The 21,962-nt window shown below is 32.4% G+C and overlaps 1 protein-coding gene and 1 pseudogene across 1 annotated transcript; both read left to right on the forward strand.

Annotated features, from left to right (window-relative positions):
- Positions 1 to 9,541: 9,541 nt before the first annotated feature.
- Positions 9,542 to 11,946, forward strand: LOC130502669 (ribosome biogenesis regulatory protein homolog). The gene is made up of 8 exons (XM_056997445.1): positions 9,542 to 9,722; positions 10,194 to 10,344; positions 10,550 to 10,601; positions 10,743 to 10,871; positions 10,987 to 11,104; positions 11,220 to 11,403; positions 11,471 to 11,584; positions 11,678 to 11,946. The coding sequence occupies exons 1-8, from the start codon at positions 9,628 to 9,630 to the stop codon at positions 11,789 to 11,791; spliced, it is 957 nt and encodes a 318-aa protein (XP_056853425.1). The 5' UTR covers positions 9,542 to 9,627; the 3' UTR covers positions 11,792 to 11,946.
- A 507-nt stretch (positions 11,947 to 12,453) lies between these two features.
- LOC108845323 (2,3-bisphosphoglycerate-dependent phosphoglycerate mutase 2-like) lies at positions 12,454 to 18,164 on the forward strand (annotated as a pseudogene).
- The last annotated feature ends 3,798 nt before the right edge of the window (positions 18,165 to 21,962 follow it).

The raw sequence follows: 21,962 nt of genomic DNA on the forward strand, positions 1-21,962 counted from the left end.
AATCAATTCTTTTGAACAACTTTACGTAAATCACCATCTAAATACAAAAGAAAATAGAGTAATTTCATTCATAAAAATGAATGATATTCTCATGGAAAACTAAGTATATTCAATACCAGTTCAAAATGTTTGTACATTCAATTGTTCGACTAAGATATAACAATGTATTAGTTAACCTTTTTAATAGAGAAAACACCTTAGTAACTAGTAGTGTTAGTAAAAATATACATCATATCTTATCATCTAAAAACAAACAAAATAAAATAAAATGGAATTTACCAACTAAATGACATTGTTTATTATTATTACATTATCTTCGACATTACTATTTGCATTACCTCACATAACACGACACATGTGCCACGCCACACATGCCGCTCGTTTTCCCTTATTTTGTTTTCTTTAAAAGTAATTTCGAAAAACAAATTCCAACTTAGTTGTTATCATTACCTAATTTAAAACTATTTTCTTTTAGTAACAATTTTAGCTAATTGATTTTGATTAGGGTTAGAAAAAGCTAAAACACTTAGTTAATCTAATATCATGTAGGCCAAAACTTAGATTTGCCGCCAACATAATAGGACACGTAACCCTCAACCACATTCATCACCCTCCTCTCTGATGCTACCACGTGGATACATTCCAAACACTTTCCGGATCTCAAGCCGGTCGGCAAAAAATTTCAGCATCTTTCTGATGCATTTATGGCCATTCGATCCGAATCAGACGGCCGATACACGATCTCTCTCGTTCCTACATGTGAACTTGTCATTTGCGCAAGTAAAGTAACATATCGTTTGTACATTTTTCAGATCGTGTACTAAAAAAACTATGAAGACGGCAGAATTACATTTTGCAAAACGATTAATATTTAGAGATGTTTTGAACTTTACGAATGTTATCATAGTATCTGTATTGCCTTCAGTTTGAGCCATTGAGAGTATGAACACATGTGATGAATGATAGGCTATCAGTTTTGTACAGAATATAATCAACGGTACAATAAATGCCTACAAATTTGCTTGCTTTTAATAAACGATTAACGAGAATACGTTGGTGGATTAAATAAAACCAGTCATAGAAACGGTTAGAATTGTATTTCGTAACGCAAAAATGCAGTTACAGAAAAATGGTAGAAAAGTTATCTAGTCAAAGTTATAAATTGTTTAGTTTCATATGAAAATTCTTGTTTGTGGAAACATTTATGTGGTTTTCTTTTATGTTAAACATTATATAACGCTGAAAAACAGAAGAAGAGAGAGGTGAGAGAAAGAAGCTCCCAGCCACTACTCCCGATGCAAGGCGCCCTTTCCCCGAGATCTTAAAGTCCACCGTATCTTTTCGCCGTTTCCACCGCAAGAACCATCGCCAGTATACCGCCGATGACCTAACTTCCTCCTTTCAAAAATTCCTTCGGTCAAATGGTAGATCAAGACATGGTATCTCCACATATGAGCTCTCTCTGCCACGACAGGCAGTACTTTTCAAATTTTGAAGCAGTAAAGATATCATCCAACCTAAACTAAAGTCGGCTCTCCTGGTTCTACTTTACCTCTTATTGAGGAGAATCTTCACAATCTCTAACAGCAGCACATCATATCTCCGAGTACTCACAAAAATCAGGAGCCATCTCAACATTTCTTATGGCGCATAAATACTCAAGAATGGAGAAGGGGAAATGGACAGCTACTTCCTCTAGAGACAACAGAAGAGCACCGGTTCGACTCCCCCCGAGCGACAACGCGAACCTGATTGAAGAACACAAACTTACCCTGATAGGGCGTGTGACAAACCCAACAGTACAGAAGACACAATGGGTGGTGGACTGGCTCATCCAGTACTGGAACGTGGAGGGAGAACTCACAGGAAGAGAACTTGGCCCTGATCTTTTCCAAATTCGCTTCACCTCTGAAGAAGCCTTGCAATCTGTGCTTAGGAAAGGACCGTATCATTACAAAAGATGGATGATTCTTCTCCAGAGGTGGGAGCCAGTCGTCTCCAACACCTTCCCTCGAATGATAGCTTTTTGGATAAGAATCCATGGATTACCACTCCACTACTGGACAGACCTGTCACTGACTATGATTGGGGAGGAGCTAGGCAAGATCTTAGACAAAGATGCCAAACACGGCAGGATGAGAATTCTAGTCGATGGTCTACGAAAACTAGAAATGAGCGTCCCAGTTGAAGTAGATGGTGAAATCATCACAGTGGATCTTGAATACGAGAAGCTGGAGAAGCATTGCTTCATATGCTATTCCCTCTGTCACGAGAAAGACACTTGCCCTCTTAATAGGGAAAGAGAAGACAAGGTGGAGGCTAAACAGGGAATCAGCCAACACAACACTCTAAGGAAGCTGGAGGATCATCGTCGTAAACACGATCACAGAAGATCTCTTACTCTGAGCTCTAGAGACAGAGGACTAGACTCCAGAGAACAACACTTCAGCAGCTATCGTTCAGTCCACTCTCGTCTGCAGGACCCAAGGACAGAACGAACACCTCACCAAGAGAGATCAAAATCTAACTACTCCAGAGATGAAGAAAGAAGAGTTGTTCAGGGAAGAAAACGAGAGAGGGACAGAGACCAGCGGGAATACTCATCTCATCATAGCTTTCCCCCTCAGAGGAACCTCACTCCAACGAGAAGAAACTCCAAAGACCACTCTCCAACAAGATATAGTAAGGAAGCGAGGAGATACCAAGACGAAGGACAAAAAACCCAAAGCTCTCGTACTCCTCCTCCTCGGCCTCCTAGAGAATCAATGAACTTACCGGTGGTTCCGGAAGGTGGAGAAGTGAACAGCCGTTCTAGAGAAAGAATCTCAGCTCTTCATAGGATTGAGGATCCTCTGCCCCTCTCAACAGGAAGAATCTCAGCACTTGAAAGGATTGAAGAGGCAAACATTCCTTCGAATGAAAGGGTCTCTGCCTTGGAAAGAATAGAACTCCCTCAAGAAGAACCACAGAGAGAAATAGGTCTGTCAAGTTCTCTTCTAGCAAGGTTACAGGATGTTGAAGTACATTATGAAGAAGAAAATACCCAAAGCCCACTCGGAGGGGAACCACAGCGAGCTCCAGCAACCCTGAGATTGGGATCGGCTTCCTCCTCAAGGAAAAAGAATCCACCAAGAGCTACTGCAACAAAAGCTGCACCTACTAGGCAAGTCACAAAAAGGGCTCCAGCCAGGAAAGTCACAGGAGCTGCAAAACCAAGAGGGCAAGCTAGCCCACTCCAAGGAGCACGCTCCACAAAACAAAGAGCAACGAGAGGAAGACCCCCTGCAAAAAAGCGTCTATGTGTAGACAAAGCTGCGCAAGTCCAAGACTTACCTTTGAATAAGGATGCAAATATCCCAGGTGTGGGGAAGGTAACAGGTGCAAGTTCAAGCAAAGGAAGGGTGGATTTTCGCGATCCATCAGACCAGATTCCTTAGCGGTATTAAGTTGGAACTGTCAAGGTTTGGGAGGTGACCTGACAGTTCCAAGAGTCCGAGAGCTGAGGAATGTTCATGCTCCAGACATTATGTACTTTATGGAAACAAAAAATTCAGATGCTTTTGTTCTTGCAAATATTGAAACCGTAGAGTACAAGCACCACTTCCTAATTTCTCCCACTGGCCTCAGTGGAGGACTTGCTCTGTTTTGGAGAAATAATATTGATCTCACAGTTCTGTCTTCCTCCAAAAATTATATTGACACAAGGGTGATCCACAAAGCAAGGGAGTTCTACCTAACGTTCATCTATGGAATGCCACAGCAGGAAAATAGAGCTGCTTTTTGGGAAGAAATCTCGGAGATAGGACTAGGAAGAGATTCAGCTTGGGTATTAACGGGTGATTTCAACGACATCTTGGATAACTCTGAAAAGGAAGGAGGCCCATTGCGATGTGAAGGCTCATTTATTCCCTTCAGAAGCTTTGTCTCTACTAATGGGCTTTGGGATGTGAAGCATACGGGAGATGAACTCTCTTGGAGCGGAAAGAGACATACTCATGATATCAAATCACGGCTAGATAGGACTTTAGCCAACCTGGCGTGGGCGGAGTTGTACCCTGCTAGCTGCTGCAGCTACCTCAGATTTGAGGGATCGGACCACCGTCCACTGCTAACCTACCTGGATGCAAAGAAGGTCAAGAACAAGAGGCCCTTCCGTTATGACAGGAGACTCAATGAAAATGAAGAAGCCAGGAAAATCATTGAGGAAGCTTGGAGGAAGGGAACAGAGGAGCAGGTGGAAATCAAGATATCAAGATGTCGACATGAGATCATCAAATGGTCAAAGATCCAGAAAGAGCTGTGTACAAAGGCAATGCTCCACAATCAACAGGAGCTGGAAAAAGAGTTATCTGCAGCTGCCCCAGATGCTGGGAAAATCCAGGCGTTAACAGAAGCCTTGAGTAAGGCTTACAGAGACGAAGAGATGTTCTGGAGACAAAGGAGTAGGATACTCTGGCTGCAAGGAGGAGACCGTAACAGTGCGTTTTTCCACGCAGTTACAAAAGTAAAGAAAGCCCGAAACTGTATTACGACAATAGAAAATGCAGAGGGAGTCCCGGTGTTTGAAGAAGAAGATGTAGGAAAGGTTTTTGAGAAATTTTATCAGAAGCTATTTTCCTCCCAGGGAGTCACAGACTTCAGCACAGTAGAGGAAACGATCTCAAGAGGCGTCACGGAGGAAATGAATGATGCCCTCTGCTGCATTCCGGAAGCAGAGGAAGTACGAAAGGCATTATTCGCCATTGATGGAGGAAAAGCTCCGGGAATAGATGGCTTCTCGGCAAGCTTTTATCAGACATTCTGGAATCTGCTGGGAGCAGATATTTACCGAGATATTCGGACTTTCTTCACCACGGGCAGAATGATACCTCAGATCAATGAAACTCACATCTGCCTAATCCCAAAGACTGAAGCACCCAAGACAGCAGCGGAATATAGGCCAATAGCTCTCTGTACTGTGAGATACAAGATTATTGCGAAGATTATCACACAGAGATTGCAACGTTTCTTACCAGATTTGATTTCCAAGCATCAGACTGCCTTTGTACCAGGAAGAGCCATCTCAGACAACATCCTGATCACTCATGAGACCTTGCACTATCTGAAGGCTTCGGGGGCGGTTAAACGATGCTCAATGGTCATTAAAACTGACATGAGCAAGGCGTACGACCGCATTGAGTGGGGCTTTCTGGAACGAGTGCTAAGCAAACTGGGATTTAGAGATATCTGCATTGGCTGGATCATGGAATGCGTTACAACGGTGACCTACTCCTTTCTTATCAATGGAGCTCCTCAAGGAAAAACGATACCAGCAAGGGGCTTAAGGCAGGGAGACCCCCTTTCTCCCTATCTTTTCATCTTATGTTCAGAGGTGTTATCAGGATTATGTAGAGTTGCCCAAGAGAAAGGGAGGCTACCAGGTCTTCAAGTGGTGCAAAGAAGTCCACATATCAATCATCTTCTTTTTGCTGACGACACTATGATATTCTGCAAAACAAATGAGTTAAACTGTCGAGCTTTGAGCGAGATTTTGAAGAGATATGAAGAAAGCTCAGGTCAGTGTATTAATCAGGATAAGTCCACTATAACCTTCTCTTCAAAGACACCAGGGCATATCAAGGACAGAGTGCGATCCTGTTTGGGCATCACCAAAGAAGGGGGAATGGGGAAGTATTTGGGGCTTCCCGAAACATTTGGGAGATGCAAGAAGGATGTCTTTACTGGTATGGTGGACAAGATCAGACAGAGATCACAGTCTTGGACAACTCGGTTTCTCTCAGGAGCTGGAAAGCATGTCATGCTTCAGTCGGTCCTCACTGCTCTACCTACTTACTCCATGTCAAGCTTCAAAATCCCCATCTCACTTTGCAAAAGGATCCAGTCCATCTTAACCCGTTTTTGGTGGGATAGCTCACCAGATGTACACAAGATAGCATGGGTGTCTTGGAGTACAATGGCGCAACCGAAAAGCAGGGGAGGACTTGGCTTCAAGAATTTTGAAGAATATAATGATTCCCTGCTGGCCAAACTAGGATGGAGAATCCTGCATAACCCGGAGTCTCTGCTAACAAAAGTCCTAAAAGGAAAGTACTTTCCAGACTGCACCTTCTTGGAAAGTAGTGGAAAATCGGGCGCTTCTCATGGATGGACTAGCATATTGGCAGGAAAGGAGGTCCTAAAAAAGGGTTTGGGCTTTCTAATTGGAAATGGTGAAAGTGTAAAGGTCTGGTCGGATCCCTGGCTCTCTCACTGTGCACCAGAAGCGCCAATAGGACCTCCAACCTTTGCATCTCAAGACTTGCTTGTGGCAGACCTCTTAACACAGCAGAACGAATGGGATCTGGAGAAAATTCGCTTGCTCTTACCTCACTATGAGGAAAAAATCCGACTACTCATCCCTAGCTCCTTGAAGCAAGAGGATAAACTAGTCTGGTTACCTGATCCTTCAGGACAATACTCTGCAAAATCAGGATATAAATTGATCAGGGAAGAGACACTAGGCGCCATTCAAATACATTTTGAATGGAAGAAACTAGTATGGAATCTTCAGGTGCCACCAAAGATCCAACACTTCATCTGGAGAGCTCTACAAAATGCAATTCCGGTGGGATCTTTACTTGCTATAAGGGGAATACAGTCAGCACTTAATTGCAAAAGATGTGGAGAGTTGGAAACTATCAGCCATCTTTTCACCTCCTGTCCTTTTGCAATTCAGTTATGGTCTAAAGCTCCTCTTACAAATCAAATAGGTGAACCGGAACCTGCAGTAAACTTCCCTGGTTGGTACTCTGCTCAGGCCTTGAGAACAACTCTTCCTCCTCTAGGAATTACAACCTCACCACTGGTCCCCTGGCTTTTGTGGAACCTATGGATAGCTAGAAATAAATTGGTTTTTGAAGGCAAGCTATTTCAGGTAGAAGATATCATCTCAAAGGCATGTGCAGATGCTAGAGCTTGGGAGAATGCAATCCTAGGAAAGAAGAAGGTGCAGAAGAGAGTTAGCGCAGCAAGAGCAACAATCCTGCAGCCTCTATCTTGCTGGATTGATGGTGCTTGGCAGGAAACTACACGAGCAGGAGGCATGGGGTGGATCATAAAAAACGAAGAAGGTGCAGTCCTCTGTCGAGGATCATCAAACAGAAGCCATGTGGGCTCAGCACTTATTGCAGAAGCTTTAGCTATGAGAGATGCCCTCAAGCAAGCAAAGGAGCTAAACCTTCAAAGTCTCCATATTTTCTCGGACTCTCAGGCTGACTCTTTGGCTCGAGTAGGCCTTGCTCGGCTGGTTGTGTAAGCAAGACTAGTATATTTAATGAAGTTTATGTTTGACAAAAAAAAAAAACATTATATAACGCTGAAAACTGGGTCAAAGTGATTTATATAGGCTTTCTCGAAGAGTGAGTTAGAGGTCTTGGAGATTTAATTACTAGTAAGTATACTTGTTTCAGTCACATATATATCTTATACTATCAGTTCCCAGATGGAAACAACAGGTATACTTACTTAGTAATTATTCTTAGTTATATTCTTATATATTGATTAATCTTTAAAGAGATCAATGCATGTGAGACTCGGTTCATTTGTTATTTAACTTGTTAGATACCTTAAAACTCGTGATCAAGAGAACTCTGTTCACTTGGATAAAGTATAGTTTCAAGTGTTTCACCTTTCTGACATGTGGATTCATCCTCTATATCTAGCGTAACGATAATTAAATAACCAAGACCTCAAGTTAAGCCATATACCTTTATACTCCAGAAATTGATGAAGTCTCATTCCGCATTTAATTTCTTTGATTTCTAACGTATTATGTATGTTGGTTCATGTACAAACACCTTCACATTCTTTTAAGGTTTAGGTCATTTTGTCGATCTTTGTCTCTCCTTGTTTCGACCGATTCCAAGACTTATAGAAAGAAGCTGCGTAGGATAAACTCGATACGTTGTACATGAACCAACATACGTAATATGTTAGAAATCAAAGCTGTTGAGATGGAATGTTTACTTTGGGCAGCCTCATATATGAGAGATATGAAGATAAACTCGATACGGTTTGAAATTGACTGCTTGAACTTAGTGGATATGACTACTAACCCGCGAAACCATCATTTACGACAGAAATTAAAATGTTTAAAAAATTACAGGAAAATTTCGAGGATGTGAGTATGTCTCATATTCTTCGTAGTAAGAATTAGAGGCTACATTTTTTCTCATATAGATCATACCCGGACAGATAGAGATACTCCTCGGAAAATTGGCTCGTACAATCTCCACTTGATCTAGTATAGATGGGTAGACGATAAAAAAAAGCTGTGTTTTGATATCGTCGTCGACTCGCAAACTAAACCAAACTTTCTCATAGTGTCCATGTGACCATGTGCTATTTCTAAACTTTGGGAAGCCGGGTGCATTAAAGTATAAACCACCACTTAGAAACATTAATATAAGGGGTGAAAAAACGGTTCCTGAAAAAATAAAATAAAATTAAACAAACCAAAAACCAAATTCTAAGCCATGTTTCTAGTTAAGTAGAAAAACAAGAAGTCCAAAACTTTACTGATTCCAGTTCTATTGTATCTGACCAAACAAAATCAAATGAACTTTTTTTCCTTTTATATGTCAAATTACATATACACAACTATTGATACACATGCAATCAAAAGGCATAGAGTTGAAGTTTTTTTCGAACTATTAATTTGCTTGATAAATCAGCCACTTTTCGTTTCCTACACAAAACAGTAATTAACGCTGATAAAAACACTTTTATTTTTTACGCGTACTTAATTTTTAGATTGTAATTTTTTCAAAATTTTGATTTTACTTCAAATGAGATTTTATTATGGTCGGAACTAATTTAATTTAAACTAATTCAAAATTTTATTTTTAAAATAGTATTAGTCTCGGGATGCAATTACATTCTCGCCTAACAGGCTAACTAGCAGAGCTCAGGTGTCTGGAATGAGCTTTACAAAGTCTGAAAGATTTGGCATATGAAGAGATTGTGGTGGGCTCTGACTCCCATGTACTAGTTGAAGCTGTGATGAATCCTGCTAAATGGCCTCAGTTCAGAGCCTTACTGCAGAAATCAATATGTTATGTGTTTCCTTTGCATCAGTTGCTTTTGAAACAAAGTCAAGGTCGTCTAATAAGGTGGTGAGAGAGATTGTTAAAAATGTGCTCTGTAATGGTAGACTTCAGTCGTACCTAGCACTAGAACACTAGAAGGACCAGCCTGGCTCTATCGTTTGATTCAAGAAGATTTTTATTTATGCTCATAGATCTTATTTAGATTGAGGTAGTAGTGATAGTTGCGATCCTTTTTGTACCAAACCATATGGTTTTCTTATGATTCAATGAAGTCATAATGAAGTCGTTATAAAAAAAATAGTATTAGTTATTTTTTCCTCTTTTGATTTGGTTGAGTTATGTATGCAATATGAATCTATTTATATAGCACTAAAAATAATTTGGTTTAATACAGAACCGTTCGGTTAAATGTTCCGTTATTTAAATTGGTAGAGAGAGGAAGGTTTAACTACTTTAACTCAAAAACATTGCAAAACCCTAACAAAAATAAAAAAGTGCCTTTCTTCCTCCATTCCACTCTCTGAGACGGTGGGAAGACGACATGGACACGGAGATGGACCAAATCTACCAGATCGATGTCGGAAATCTTCTAGCTTTCAATCCCAATCACCGGTTCCCTTCTGCCCCGTCTTCAAGGTTCGTCCTTTTCTCTCCTTTCTCGTCTTGGCGGCGGCTCCTAATGCGATTATATAGTATCTTGATTTTAATTGATTTGAGGTGGATTCATATGCTTACTTGTTGTAATGTTATCTACAAGTGAAGTTCACATTTTTTTTCTTGTAAAGTTTGTTTCTTTTCTGCTGGTCTCCGACAGGAACATAATAACCCTGTTTCCATGTTTTGTCTTTATATCAATCCCCAGAAGCACAAGAGTGAGACATGTAGTCTTTATTATCATCCCAATCAAAAGGGTTGTGTCTAGCTACTTGTTTCTGGCAATTTTTTCTCAGTGGTTTGTCTGTTAAGAGTTTCTGAACATCTTTCTCAGTTACAGTCTTCTGTTATTAGGGACCAATGCATACTGAGTTACTTGTTCTCTGTTGAGAGAGTTTTGATGTCTGTTTCTTGTAGTTGATGGTCTCCTTTTTCTCCAAATTTGTTTTTTAGAGAGGAGCTTGTTAAGGAATGCGTTACTGAGGGAACAAAACTTGTTCAGGCGATAGCTGATACTCTTTTCAACTTTCCTTCTACTGAAACTGTTGATGGTCCCCTTGTCCAGTTGCCTCCCCCTACAACCAAACTCCCTAGAGAGAAACATGTAAGATCTTTTTTATTATTATTATTATTCTTCACTGTCACCAATCACATGAGATACTATCAGCAATGGATGTTTTTATAGTTGTATGGATTTAGTAAGTTCGCAAAATTAATCAGCACATGTATATTTTGAAGGTCTGTCTGCATTTTGGTGTTCACTTGTACCTATAAGCATGCTAACCTTCTCATTTTTCTCTCTCTTCCAGCTTCCAATGCCCAAGCCTCCTACAAAGTGGGAAGAGTTTGCTCTTAAGAAAGGTAAAGCTGAGAAAGATAATTGGTTTTTATGATTTCAAAACTTGATTTTGTTCTGACTTGATTATGATGGGTTGATTTTTTCTATTGTTTCATGATAATAATGTGTTTTTTTCTTAATTGGTTTTTGGTTCTGTTTTTTAGGTATACAGAAGCGCAAGAAGGACAAGATTGTATACGACGAAACAACTGATCAGTTTAAGCGTCGCCATGGTTATGACCGTGTCAACGATGATAATGATATTCCCATTATTGAAGCAAAGGCATCAGATGGTAACTCTTTGTGTTATAAAAAAAACTTTCTTATCGTTTGCTTTCTTTAGTTTCTTAATGAAGCGTCTATGCAATTGTTGTGACAATTGTTCGTTTTTTTGGCTTTTAACTGCAGAACCAGGAGAAGATCCTTTTGCCAAGAGACTAGACGATAAAAAGAAGAGAGTTGGAAAGCAAGAAAAGAATCGACTACAGAACTTGAAGACAGCTGCAAAAGCTGGTGCTTTACCCAGGTAGATATATTAACAACTTCTTCGATTAGGCATTACAAGTTAGTTAAGCACCATTCACCACCTTGTTTCATGGTTTTTGAAAAACTGAAGATCCAAAATGGTTTTCTACTTGCAGCCATGTTCAGCTTGCTGTAACCGCATTGCCCATATCAGGCACCAAAACTCAGCCACAGAAAATTGGAAAGGATGCACTTGGAGATGTGGCAGGTTTAGCTGCTACTTCGACAGCTAGTGGTGGTAAATTCGATAAAAAGTTGCCTGGAGAAAAACCTCCTAAGAAGCAAGGCAAACACCACAAGGTACTTTCTTCTACCTTCTCTTTTAGTCAAATTCTGTCTGATGATTTTTTTTTTTTTTTTTTTGCAGTATTTACCGGTTGTACCAAGGTATGGGGTGGTTGATGAGGAAAAAGAACAGACTAATAAAGTACTTGGCAAGTTATTATCTAAGCATTCACATGAGATCCTCAATGTTGGAAAGGTAAAAAACTGAAAAACTTGTAAAGCTCTTTGTTTGATATGTTTTGTATGTGAAATTCTTGTGTTGATCCGTTGAGTTGAATGTGATTTATAGGCAATAAACATGTACAATGACAAGAAGGAGAAAAAGAAGTCGGGAAGATCAGACAAGTTGAAAGCTAAGAAAGACATCACCAAGAAGAAGCCTTATGCCAACAAAGCTAATTGAAGAAGAGACTCTCTACCTTGTTTTATTTACTTCTTGCTTATCTCATAACAACAAAAGCATATTTACAAATTTTTTGTTTCGTATGGAGTAATCTATACTTCTGTTATATTTTAATGTTTTTAAACGCAAAGATCAAGAAGAGCAAATCTCTCTCAGTTTTCTTTCTTACCTTCAAAGAAGAGATGATCTGATCAGTAAGCATAACCTATAATAAAGAGATCAGATTAATTACAAAGAGCAAAAGGAATAACTGAAAACATCAATCATTAGTTAATAAGAGACAAAAGGAGGATCAATCATAGTTGTCTCCATTGTCAAGGCATAGCTTAGAGGTACCAAAGTAGCCTCTGGCTTCCAAGTCCAATGAGTTTCACACTTTCACTCCTACAAGTTAGCTTCTCGATAGCCAATTGATTTGAGGAAGATGAAGCAACCAGTGGGAATATTGGCCTAAACGAAACTAACAAGTTGAGTCGCTAACTCGTTAGTTGATTGATGATGACATTAATATAAAGAAATATACATTTTTAGATTCATGCATTCAGAAATCAAATTGTAAAGTTTTTCAGAAACCTTGTTACAACTCTAGAATTGGTGGATTGATTATTTGATTATTGAATTTTCTTGAATCTTGGATTATTGATTCATGAGCAACTAACCATATGACTGGAACGTTTGAATTTTTGGCTGATATTGGTGATATGGCTCCGGTTCTTATAAAACTTCCGGATGGAAGGTTCACTATGTCGACTAAGCAAGGACGAGGGAGATTGGGTCCTTCGCTGAGTCTGGAACAAGTTTTCTTTGTTGATGGATTGCAGTGCCATTTGATTTCTGTATCTCAGCTGACTCGGAACAGAGGTTGTGTTGCTCAGGTTACTGATAGACTTTGTATTCTTCAGGATCGCACTTCGAGGACACTGATTGGTGTGGGTGAGCAGGAGAATGGATTGTATTTTTTCTAGAGGAATGAAAATGGCAGCAGCCATGCAGAGTTCGGGTTCGCTCTCAGCTGATGTGTGGCATACTCGCCTTGGTCATCCCTCCTCTAAATCTTTGAAGTTGTTTCAGTTTTCTGATTTTAGAACCTTTGACTCAGAGAAGTGTGAGTTTAGATGTTTTAGTTTTTGTTATCTCATCTGATTTTAGTACCTTTGAAGTTGATTTTAGATGTTTTAGTTTTTGTTATCTCCTTTAACATAAGTTTTCCATTTTTTTCATTAATATATTTTATGTTAATATACATAAATCTGGAAATCATAATATTTTAAAAACTAATAATTTTTTTATTTGTCTACTTTATTAGATAATATATATTTTTATTAACAGGTTACATAGTATTTCAAGATATGTTTTGACTTTGTAATTTTTTCGTTTTTTTTTCTTTTAACATTTAATCTGGTTTTGCCATATTTTTATTGGTGGTTTTGAATTATATATAGCTTTTTTTTTGTTTATCCATTTTACTATAACAATTAATGTTTAAAGCAAGTTGTAAAATGTTAATTTTATTTATTTTACTTTAAGTTATATATAGAATATTAATTTCGTTTTAATATAGTTTTGGAATATTAATATTTTAGAAAACTTCTATTTTCTGTTTATATTTAATCTGATCTGTCATATTTTTCTAGTGGTTTTAAATTTTATGTAGCCTTTTTGATTTTTGATTTTCCATTTTGCTATAACGATCAAAGTTTTAAAACAATTTTTAAAATATTAATATTTATTTATTTTTTTTAAGCTATATATAGAATATTAAATTCGTTTTTAATATAATTTTGAAATATTAATATTTTATAAAAATAATAAACTAATATAATTATGTGTCAAAATACAATTTATCGTTTTAAATCCTATGTGGACGCTCTCAATGACTTATAACCTCAACTTTTATATAGTATAGATATAGATTTAAAGATATATATATATATATATATATATATATTATATATATTCATGGGATTATTTGCTGATAACCAAATTGACAATGGAAATTAAGAAAATGTCAGTGACTTTATATAAAGAAGAAACTAACATTTAGGACACAGTTGATCTGGTTATCTTGACTATTTCCCATTTATAGTTAGTTACCCGATGAACGTGTGACATATTTGATGACATAGCCGATAAAACATATGGACCAGAGTTACAGATAACCAATGCTTTTAAGTCACAATTGGATATGGTTTAACCGGATTAAAATTGGTTCAATAATGGTTTGGTATATCTTCATACATAAATTTAAAAGTAGTATTAGCAAATATAATATACTAGGTGTTTTCCTGCATCATGTGCAGTAAGAAATTTTTCAAAATTTAATTTAAATATAAAATAAAGTTTATTAAATATTATAGATTTTCTTATTTTAATTAATATTTAGTTATAGATTTCATTTAGTTAAATATTGAATTAAGATAAAAACAATTTTTGTAATATTGAAGAATATATATGTATATAATTAAATTATAATCTTAGATAGTATTTTCTATCTATTTATATTGGTTAAATATATTAAATCAATTTATATTTTTCACACATTAGATAAATTTGTATAAAAATAAAAATGATATAAAATTGTATAATTATCAAAATTTAAACTAAACAAACAATATTCATAAAACTTGTAGATATATAAGAAACTAATGATTTTACCTTTAGAAATCTTTTTTTTTTAAATGTAGCAATTTCGAAAGCTTTAACAATCAAATTGTACAATTATAGAAAATAAAATAAAATACATTTAGAAATTTGTAATTTTATATATGAAAATATTTATTTTATAGAAGACATATGAGATATTACCATATTTAAAATTTTTTTACCAAAAATAAATTGATAGTATTTTCTATCTATTTATATTGGTTAAATATATTAAATCAATTTACATTTTTTCACAAATTAGATCAATTTGTATAAAACTAAAGAAATGATATGAAATTTTATAATTATCAAAAATTTAAAGTAAAAAATATTCATAAACTTTGTAGATATATAATTTTACGTTTAGAAATCTATTTTTTAAATGTAGCAATTTCGAAAGCTTTAATAATCAAATTGTATAATTATAGAAAATAAAATAAAATAAATTTCAAAATTTGTAGTTTTATATATGAATATATTTATTTTATAGAAGACGTATGAGATATTACCATATTTAAAACAATTTACCAAAATAAATATCAATGTTAAATGTAATGTATGATTTATTACCATATCATAAAAGTTTACCAAAAATTTAATCAACAATAAATAGAATAATCCATTTATTCAAACTCACGTGAGAATCATATATTTTCCCTATTTATTTATTTCCTTTTTTGTTTATTTATTAATGGGAATTGTACAAAACAATGAGTGAAAAAGTAAAATTTACATCTCTACGAAATACTAAAGTCACCGACGTCACATTTTTAAATATGTAAATCAATAAGTGTGACATGGTAAGATCAGAGTCACAATTACCATAAATTAGTATGAATTGTGCCATGTCATATTTTTTACGTGTCATGTCATCGTTTATTTTGTGAAACTGATTCTGGAGAAGACATGTGGTAAAATCACTTCGCAAATAATATATAAGGGATAATTAAAATATAAAGAAATATAAAACACAGTAAATATAAAGTTAGGTTTTTGTTTATATGGTTGGTTTATGGATTTTTGTTTTTTTTTATCAAATTCAGTAATTTTGAATTTGAATATAGCTACGTGAGTGATTCATGGTCAATCCAATTATTAGACTTAATCCGGCTATATGACTGATTCGTAGTCGAACATGATTCAACCATCGGGTCGTTCTTTTTAGCACTAGTATTTGCATATTCTTTTAGCTATACGGTGTGATTTTTTTTTTCGTGTTTGCCTCATTGTCTGAGTTTTTGTTATTATCTCTTATTTACCAGAATCGGTTGCTGTATCCATATTCACCGTAGTCGAGAGGCTTCCAAATATGAAGAAAATGATGGCTTTAGATGATATATGTGCAGATGAATAAGCAACAAATTGATAAGAAATCTATATTATTAAAATAGAAAGTCTAACTTTTTTCATGTGTGTTTTTCTTGTTTGGACTATCCTTTTAAAAATTATTAAATTTGCATAGCTTAATTATAATATCTTTAATATCTTTATTTTTATTTGAAATACTAATACATATCTTAAATAACTGTCTAACAAAATTTTTGAAATATCTTTTATATATTTTTAAAATACATTTTCGAAATTAGTTAATTGAAATTTTAATCATCACAAAGTATAATTATAAACTAAATTTTGGGTTTAGTTTTGATTATAAGCAAAAATTACTAATTATATAAAATACTTTTAATAATATTGTAATGATAATAACCATTTTAAATTGATTCAATTTTCAAAATTAAATTTATAAAATATGATAAATGATGTTTTTATAAAAGGATTATTCATATCTTTTTCTAATTTAAAAATCAAAATAAATTGATGGTATGTAGCACATAATTTATGACTTATTTAATATGTGATTTTGTTTTTTTTTTTAATTTTGACCACTTAAAAGTCAAACCTTGAAATGTTTTTACCATGTAAACAATTAATTTACACATTTCTTCACAGATGAAACTCATTTGATCTTTTCATATCGTATAAATAAGACTTTAATCTACTGTGTGTCCGTGTATTCTCCTGAGTTAAAAACCAATACAGTTTATTATTTAAACAGCTTATTAATCACTAAATACCAAATTCTCTATTATGTAGATTCAACTAAGTTTACTTTTCACATATATTTCAAATTTATAATAAATTTATTTTATGTAAATCGGTATTGTTGCATGATAATGTTTTCAAAATATATTTTTTACAAAAATACAAAAATTATAAATTTTATAGTAATAATATTATAACCCACACAAATATTATTATTAAATTTGATAACCTATAAGACAAAATTATATAATTTATTGATATATTTTTTTGCATAACCTAAAATATTTTAGTCAAAGAAAACATGCACGGTCGTACGGGTCAAAATCTAGTTTTTTATATTATATTTACTAAATAATTATCAGCAAAATTATTGTTAGGCTGTTAGCTGTTAGCAATGATAGATCTAATTATTAGACCCAATCCGGCTATATGACCTCTCGAACCTGATTCAACCATCGGGTCGTTCTTTTTCAAAACAATAGTATTTGCATATTTGTTAGCTGTACCGCGTGATTTTTTGTTGTACCTGCCTCATTGTCTTAGTTTTTGTTGTTACCTCTTATTTACCATATTCTGTCGTTGTGCCCATATTCATCGTTGTAAGGCCTCCAAATATGAAAAAATGATGGATTTAAATGATAAATGTGCAGATGAATAAGTCACAAATTGATAAGAAACTATGATTAAATCCGCCTTACGGGCGGGTACAAAAATATAAAAATAATTAAAATATATATAAATTGTTTTATTTATTTTTAGATAAAAATTAAATTACCTTTTATATATTTTTATGTCAAATTTGTGTATTTATTTTGAAAATCACAAATTTAGGTAAACATAGTCTATTTATTTTAAAAATCATAAAATAAAACTTTAGCTTCTAAAAATATTTTACTTCAATTATTTTTAGCAAATAAACATCTAACTAATAGTTGTAGCCTTAATCTAAATCTAATATTAAAGTTCAAAATTTTCCTTCACTTTATACACAATCACGCACACAAAAAAATGAAATGGTATTATTCGTAAACTAAGCTTGTCATCATCTGTTTTTGTTGTGGAATATGTCGGCTTGAAAAAACCTTTTTTCCAAGAACAAACTCTTTTCTATTCTCTAACAAGTTTGCCTCTTGAATTTTTCCGCAAGTTCATGAGTGGCATAGGAGTTACCACATCCCTCCCCCTAAAGGAGAGAGCCTTGAGATGTGTGCTGAGAGAGCAGTGGCTTATTCTGAAGACAATGTATGATTCAACAAAAAGATTCATTTTCATTCTTTTGTTTGTTTTCTTTACTTGATGTAATAATCGTATATGCAGATTAAACCAGAGCGTATTAGGGAACAATGTGTTGATTGCTGCGCATGGGAACTCGTTGAGGTCTATCATCATGTATCTTGACAAGTTAACTTCTCAAGAGGTAAACCAAACCAAAACAGAATGAGTCTTCTTTACATTGTTTTTTTGCCGTTACTCTACATCTTCAAAGACAGAAAGTTCATGAGACGAGGAAGCCCTGTTGGTCCTACAAAAGCTGGTGTCTATGCTTATACTAAGGTACAAACAAACTAAACGTTTGTATTGTTTTTTTAATCTCCATGGTTATGAGTGAGTTTGCTGATATAATGCTTCTTTGTTTCAGAGATTGGCACAATACAGACAGAAGCTTGATGAGTCTCTTCTTAACTAATATTTACTAAATAATTATTAACAAGTTTCCATGATTGCATTGAACGGTAAAAAAAATCAATTTTACATAATGTACTTTACTATATTATTAGATATGAGTCCGTTGCGTTGCAACGAGTTTAGTTTGATGTTTTAATTTAATAAAAGACATAAAATAATAAATCATTTTTATTATAGTTTTATGATTGTTTTTTGCATATATTTTGTGAGATTTATTTTATAGTTTGAGAATTACTATACAAAAGTTTAAGTTAATATATGTATTTTATAATCATGGTCTATAGATGAATTGCTATCAAATTTGTATTTAGATTAGAGAAAAAACTATAAACTTTCTTATTATAAAAGAAAAAAAATTGAAACTCAAATAACGTCAAAACACTTTCTTATATAATAATTTAATGTTTTAATAAATAAGTTTTTAAAATTTTATTAGGATTTGTTGTAAAGGGAACACATTTTATTTATAAATTTCATTTTTATTTACAGTTCAAAAATAAAAAAATACTATTAATTACTATTAAATACTCTTTTACTTATTTTTTGTTTAAGATGTAGAAAAGATAAATTAATGTTATATAAAATTTTACAATTTATCTTCTCTTTATAATTTCAAAAAAAAAAATTGCTATCAAATAATTATTTCTAGTTCTAATAAATAATTTAAAACTTACTGTTTTTACAATTTATATCAATACTAATTTTACACTTCTTTTATTAACTGTATAATTTTTAGTATCATGTTCATCTTCAAATTATCTCTTAAAATATTATCAAATAATTGTTAACAATTCTCTTTTGGTTATGACTTAAAAATATATCTCTTTTGATTAATATTTTTAGAAAGGAAAACAACTATCAAATATTCTTTTACAGTTTTATTTTGTCTAGGATTAAGAAAAAAAAAAAAAAAAAAAAAAAAAAAAAAAAAAAAAAAAAAAAAAAAAAACCGGAACTTCTAGCTCAGTTGGTAAAGGGTTCACAGCTGTGAGTTCCGCCACCTGGGTTCGAATCCCGGCCACTGGGGAATTAACATTTCGGCATCGCCAGGGACAGAGGACCGACATGTGGCAACACGTGACTAGTCTGGACCACTTCGGTGGGGCCAGGATACCTCTGTATAATTCAAAAAAAAAAGAAAAATATAATTACTATCAAATAATTATCTCCAGTTAATATTAACTATTTTTTAAAAGTTGCCATTTTAAAGATTGTGCTTTTTCAATATCAGTAATATTTTTAACAATTTTTCTTGTTAATTAATATTTTAATACCATATTTATCAATATTTTTTCAAAGTAAAAATTACTATTAAGTCAAATTTTACAATTCTCTCTGGTCCAGATTTTTTTTAAAAAAAAAACTTATTTGGTTAAGATTAAAAGAAAAATACTTTATAAATATCTTTTATTTAGGATTTTAGGAAAAAAATTAATTTCACATAATGACATATTTTAATTGTTTTTACTGATATATGTCACAATCATATCAGGTGAAATATGTTTTCATTTTGGTTTATAATTTTTAACACAAAATTATTAAAAGTAAAGTTAGTTAATTATTCAAAAATAAGATTACTTCTACAGTTTTATTTTATTTAGACTTTTAGAAAAGGACAATTAATTATTATATAATTGGGTTTTCTTTGATATTTTTATACAACTAACTTATTTTTCATAGTTTTTTTATTAATTATATAAATCATATACATTATTTGAGAAATGATTTTGTTAGATATCCTCTGAACAATGATAAAATACCATAAGATGTAATAAAGATAAGAAAAGGATTTAAGTTTTATCAAGTAATTAAAAAAATACTCAGGTAATATTTTCATGTAAATACTATTGTGTTCTGTAAAAATAATATCTGGAAGCTTAAACCTAAATATAGATGTGAACTATTTAGTATAATTAACAATTTAAACCTAAATAATAGTCAGAGTACTTTTACAATTTCTTTTGTTTAGGATTTTTAAAAAGCAATATTATTTATTTTATAGTTAGTTTTTCTATATTATTTTATTAAATAAATTATTATACTTGTAGGGTTTTATAATTCGTTTTTTGATATTTTTGCTTAAAATTAAATATTTATCTTTAATAATTCTCTTTCTTTAATACCTTTGAAACCAAAAATTATATATATATATATATATATATATATATATATATATATATATTAAAAAATAGTTAATTTCAAATATATTTTTACAATTATTTTTATACTTTTTAAAAAAGAAGAAATTACTATCAAATATTTAAACAATATATAATTTTATAGACTATGTAATTGTTAACATCACTTTCAAATAGATTTTACAATATTTTTTCTTTACAACTTTTTTAATAATGAAAATTACTATCAAATATTTTCTTTAAAATATAATGTAAAAAATTATGTAATAGTAATTTTACTTTTCTAAGATCTTATTTTGTAATGGAAATTTTATTTTTCTGGATCTCTTTTAAATCCTATACAAAAGATAATTGTATCATATTTTTGACACATGTCACAATCTTAAATATATAATTGACATGTGTTACAATCATGTTAATTAGTAACTTTGAAAATCAAGCTTTATTTTATAGTTAGTTTTTCTATATTATTTTATTAAATAAATTATTATACTTGTAGGTTTTTAAAATTCGTTTTTGTTTGATATTTTTGCTTAAAAGTAAATATTTATCTTTAATATTTATCTTTCTTTAAAACCTTTGAAACCAAAATTATATGTGTATATATATATATATATATATATATATATATTTAAAATAATTACTTTCAAATATATTTTACAATTATTTTAATACTTTAAATAAACAAATTACTATCAAACATTTAAACAATATATATTTTAAAGACTATGTAATTGTTTACATCACTTTCAGTTTAAAATATTTTTCTTTAGAATTTTTTTTAATAATGAAAATTACTATCAAATATTTTCTTTAATATATAAGATGAAATATTATGTAAAAGTAATTTTACTTTTCTAAGATCTTATTTTGCAATGGAAATTTTACTTTTCTAAATCTGTTTTAAATCCTAAACAAAAGATAATTGTATCATATTTTTGACACATGTCACAATCTTAAATATATAATTTGACATGTGTCACAATCATGTTAATTAATAACTTTGAAAACTAAACTTTATAAAATAGCTAGATATGAGCCCGTTGCGTTGCAACGGGTTTTGTTTGATGTTTTAATTTTATGAAAACCATAAAATGAGAAATATTTTTAGTGAAATTGTATGATTTTGCAAATATAATGTAAAAAAATATTTTTGCCATTTTTAATAGGTTCCATTTTCAAAATTCGTTTTTTTCAATATCACTAATATTTTTACGATTTTAAAGTAATGACAGATTTTTATTGACACATTCACAATCTAATTTTTTAATTGACACATTCACAGTCTATTTTGTTTAGACTTTTGCAAAAGTTACTATCATATATTTTTTTAAAATATAGCATTAAAAGGTCATAAACCACAAAAAGTAATTAAATCTTGGTTCTTCAAAGTTATTAATTTTCCTTTTCTAAATCTCTTTAAATAAAAAAAAGAGAATTATATCATATTTTTCTACACATATCACAATGTTTTTTAAATAACAAATAAAAATCACTTCCTTTTTACAATTAATTTTTGTTTAGATTTTTTTAAAATTGAAAATTGCTATAAAGTATTTTTTAACAATATATAATGTAAAAGACTATGTAATAGTAATTTTCCTTCTCCTATACCAAAATCAATTTGTACAATATTTAACAATAATTTTTATTTTCTAAAA

The sequence above is a fragment of the Raphanus sativus genome, unplaced genomic scaffold (assembly GCF_000801105.2).
Source record: "Raphanus sativus cultivar WK10039 unplaced genomic scaffold, ASM80110v3 Scaffold0649, whole genome shotgun sequence".
NCBI lineage: Eukaryota > Viridiplantae > Streptophyta > Magnoliopsida > Brassicales > Brassicaceae > Raphanus > Raphanus sativus.

What these genes read in the sequence shown, in the direction of transcription:
- LOC130502669 (XM_056997445.1), top strand. Translation starts at nt 9,628, where the DNA reads ATGGACACGGAGATGGACCAAATCTACCAGATCGATGTCGGAAATCTT. An exon ending in AGAGTTTGCTCTTAAGAAAG is followed by an intron (nt 10,602 to 10,742) that starts GTAAAGCTGAGA and finishes TCTGTTTTTTAG; the next exon opens with GTATACAGAAGCGCAAGAAG. An exon ending in TGAAGCAAAGGCATCAGATG is followed by an intron (nt 10,872 to 10,986) that starts GTAACTCTTTGT and finishes TTTTAACTGCAG; the next exon opens with AACCAGGAGAAGATCCTTTT.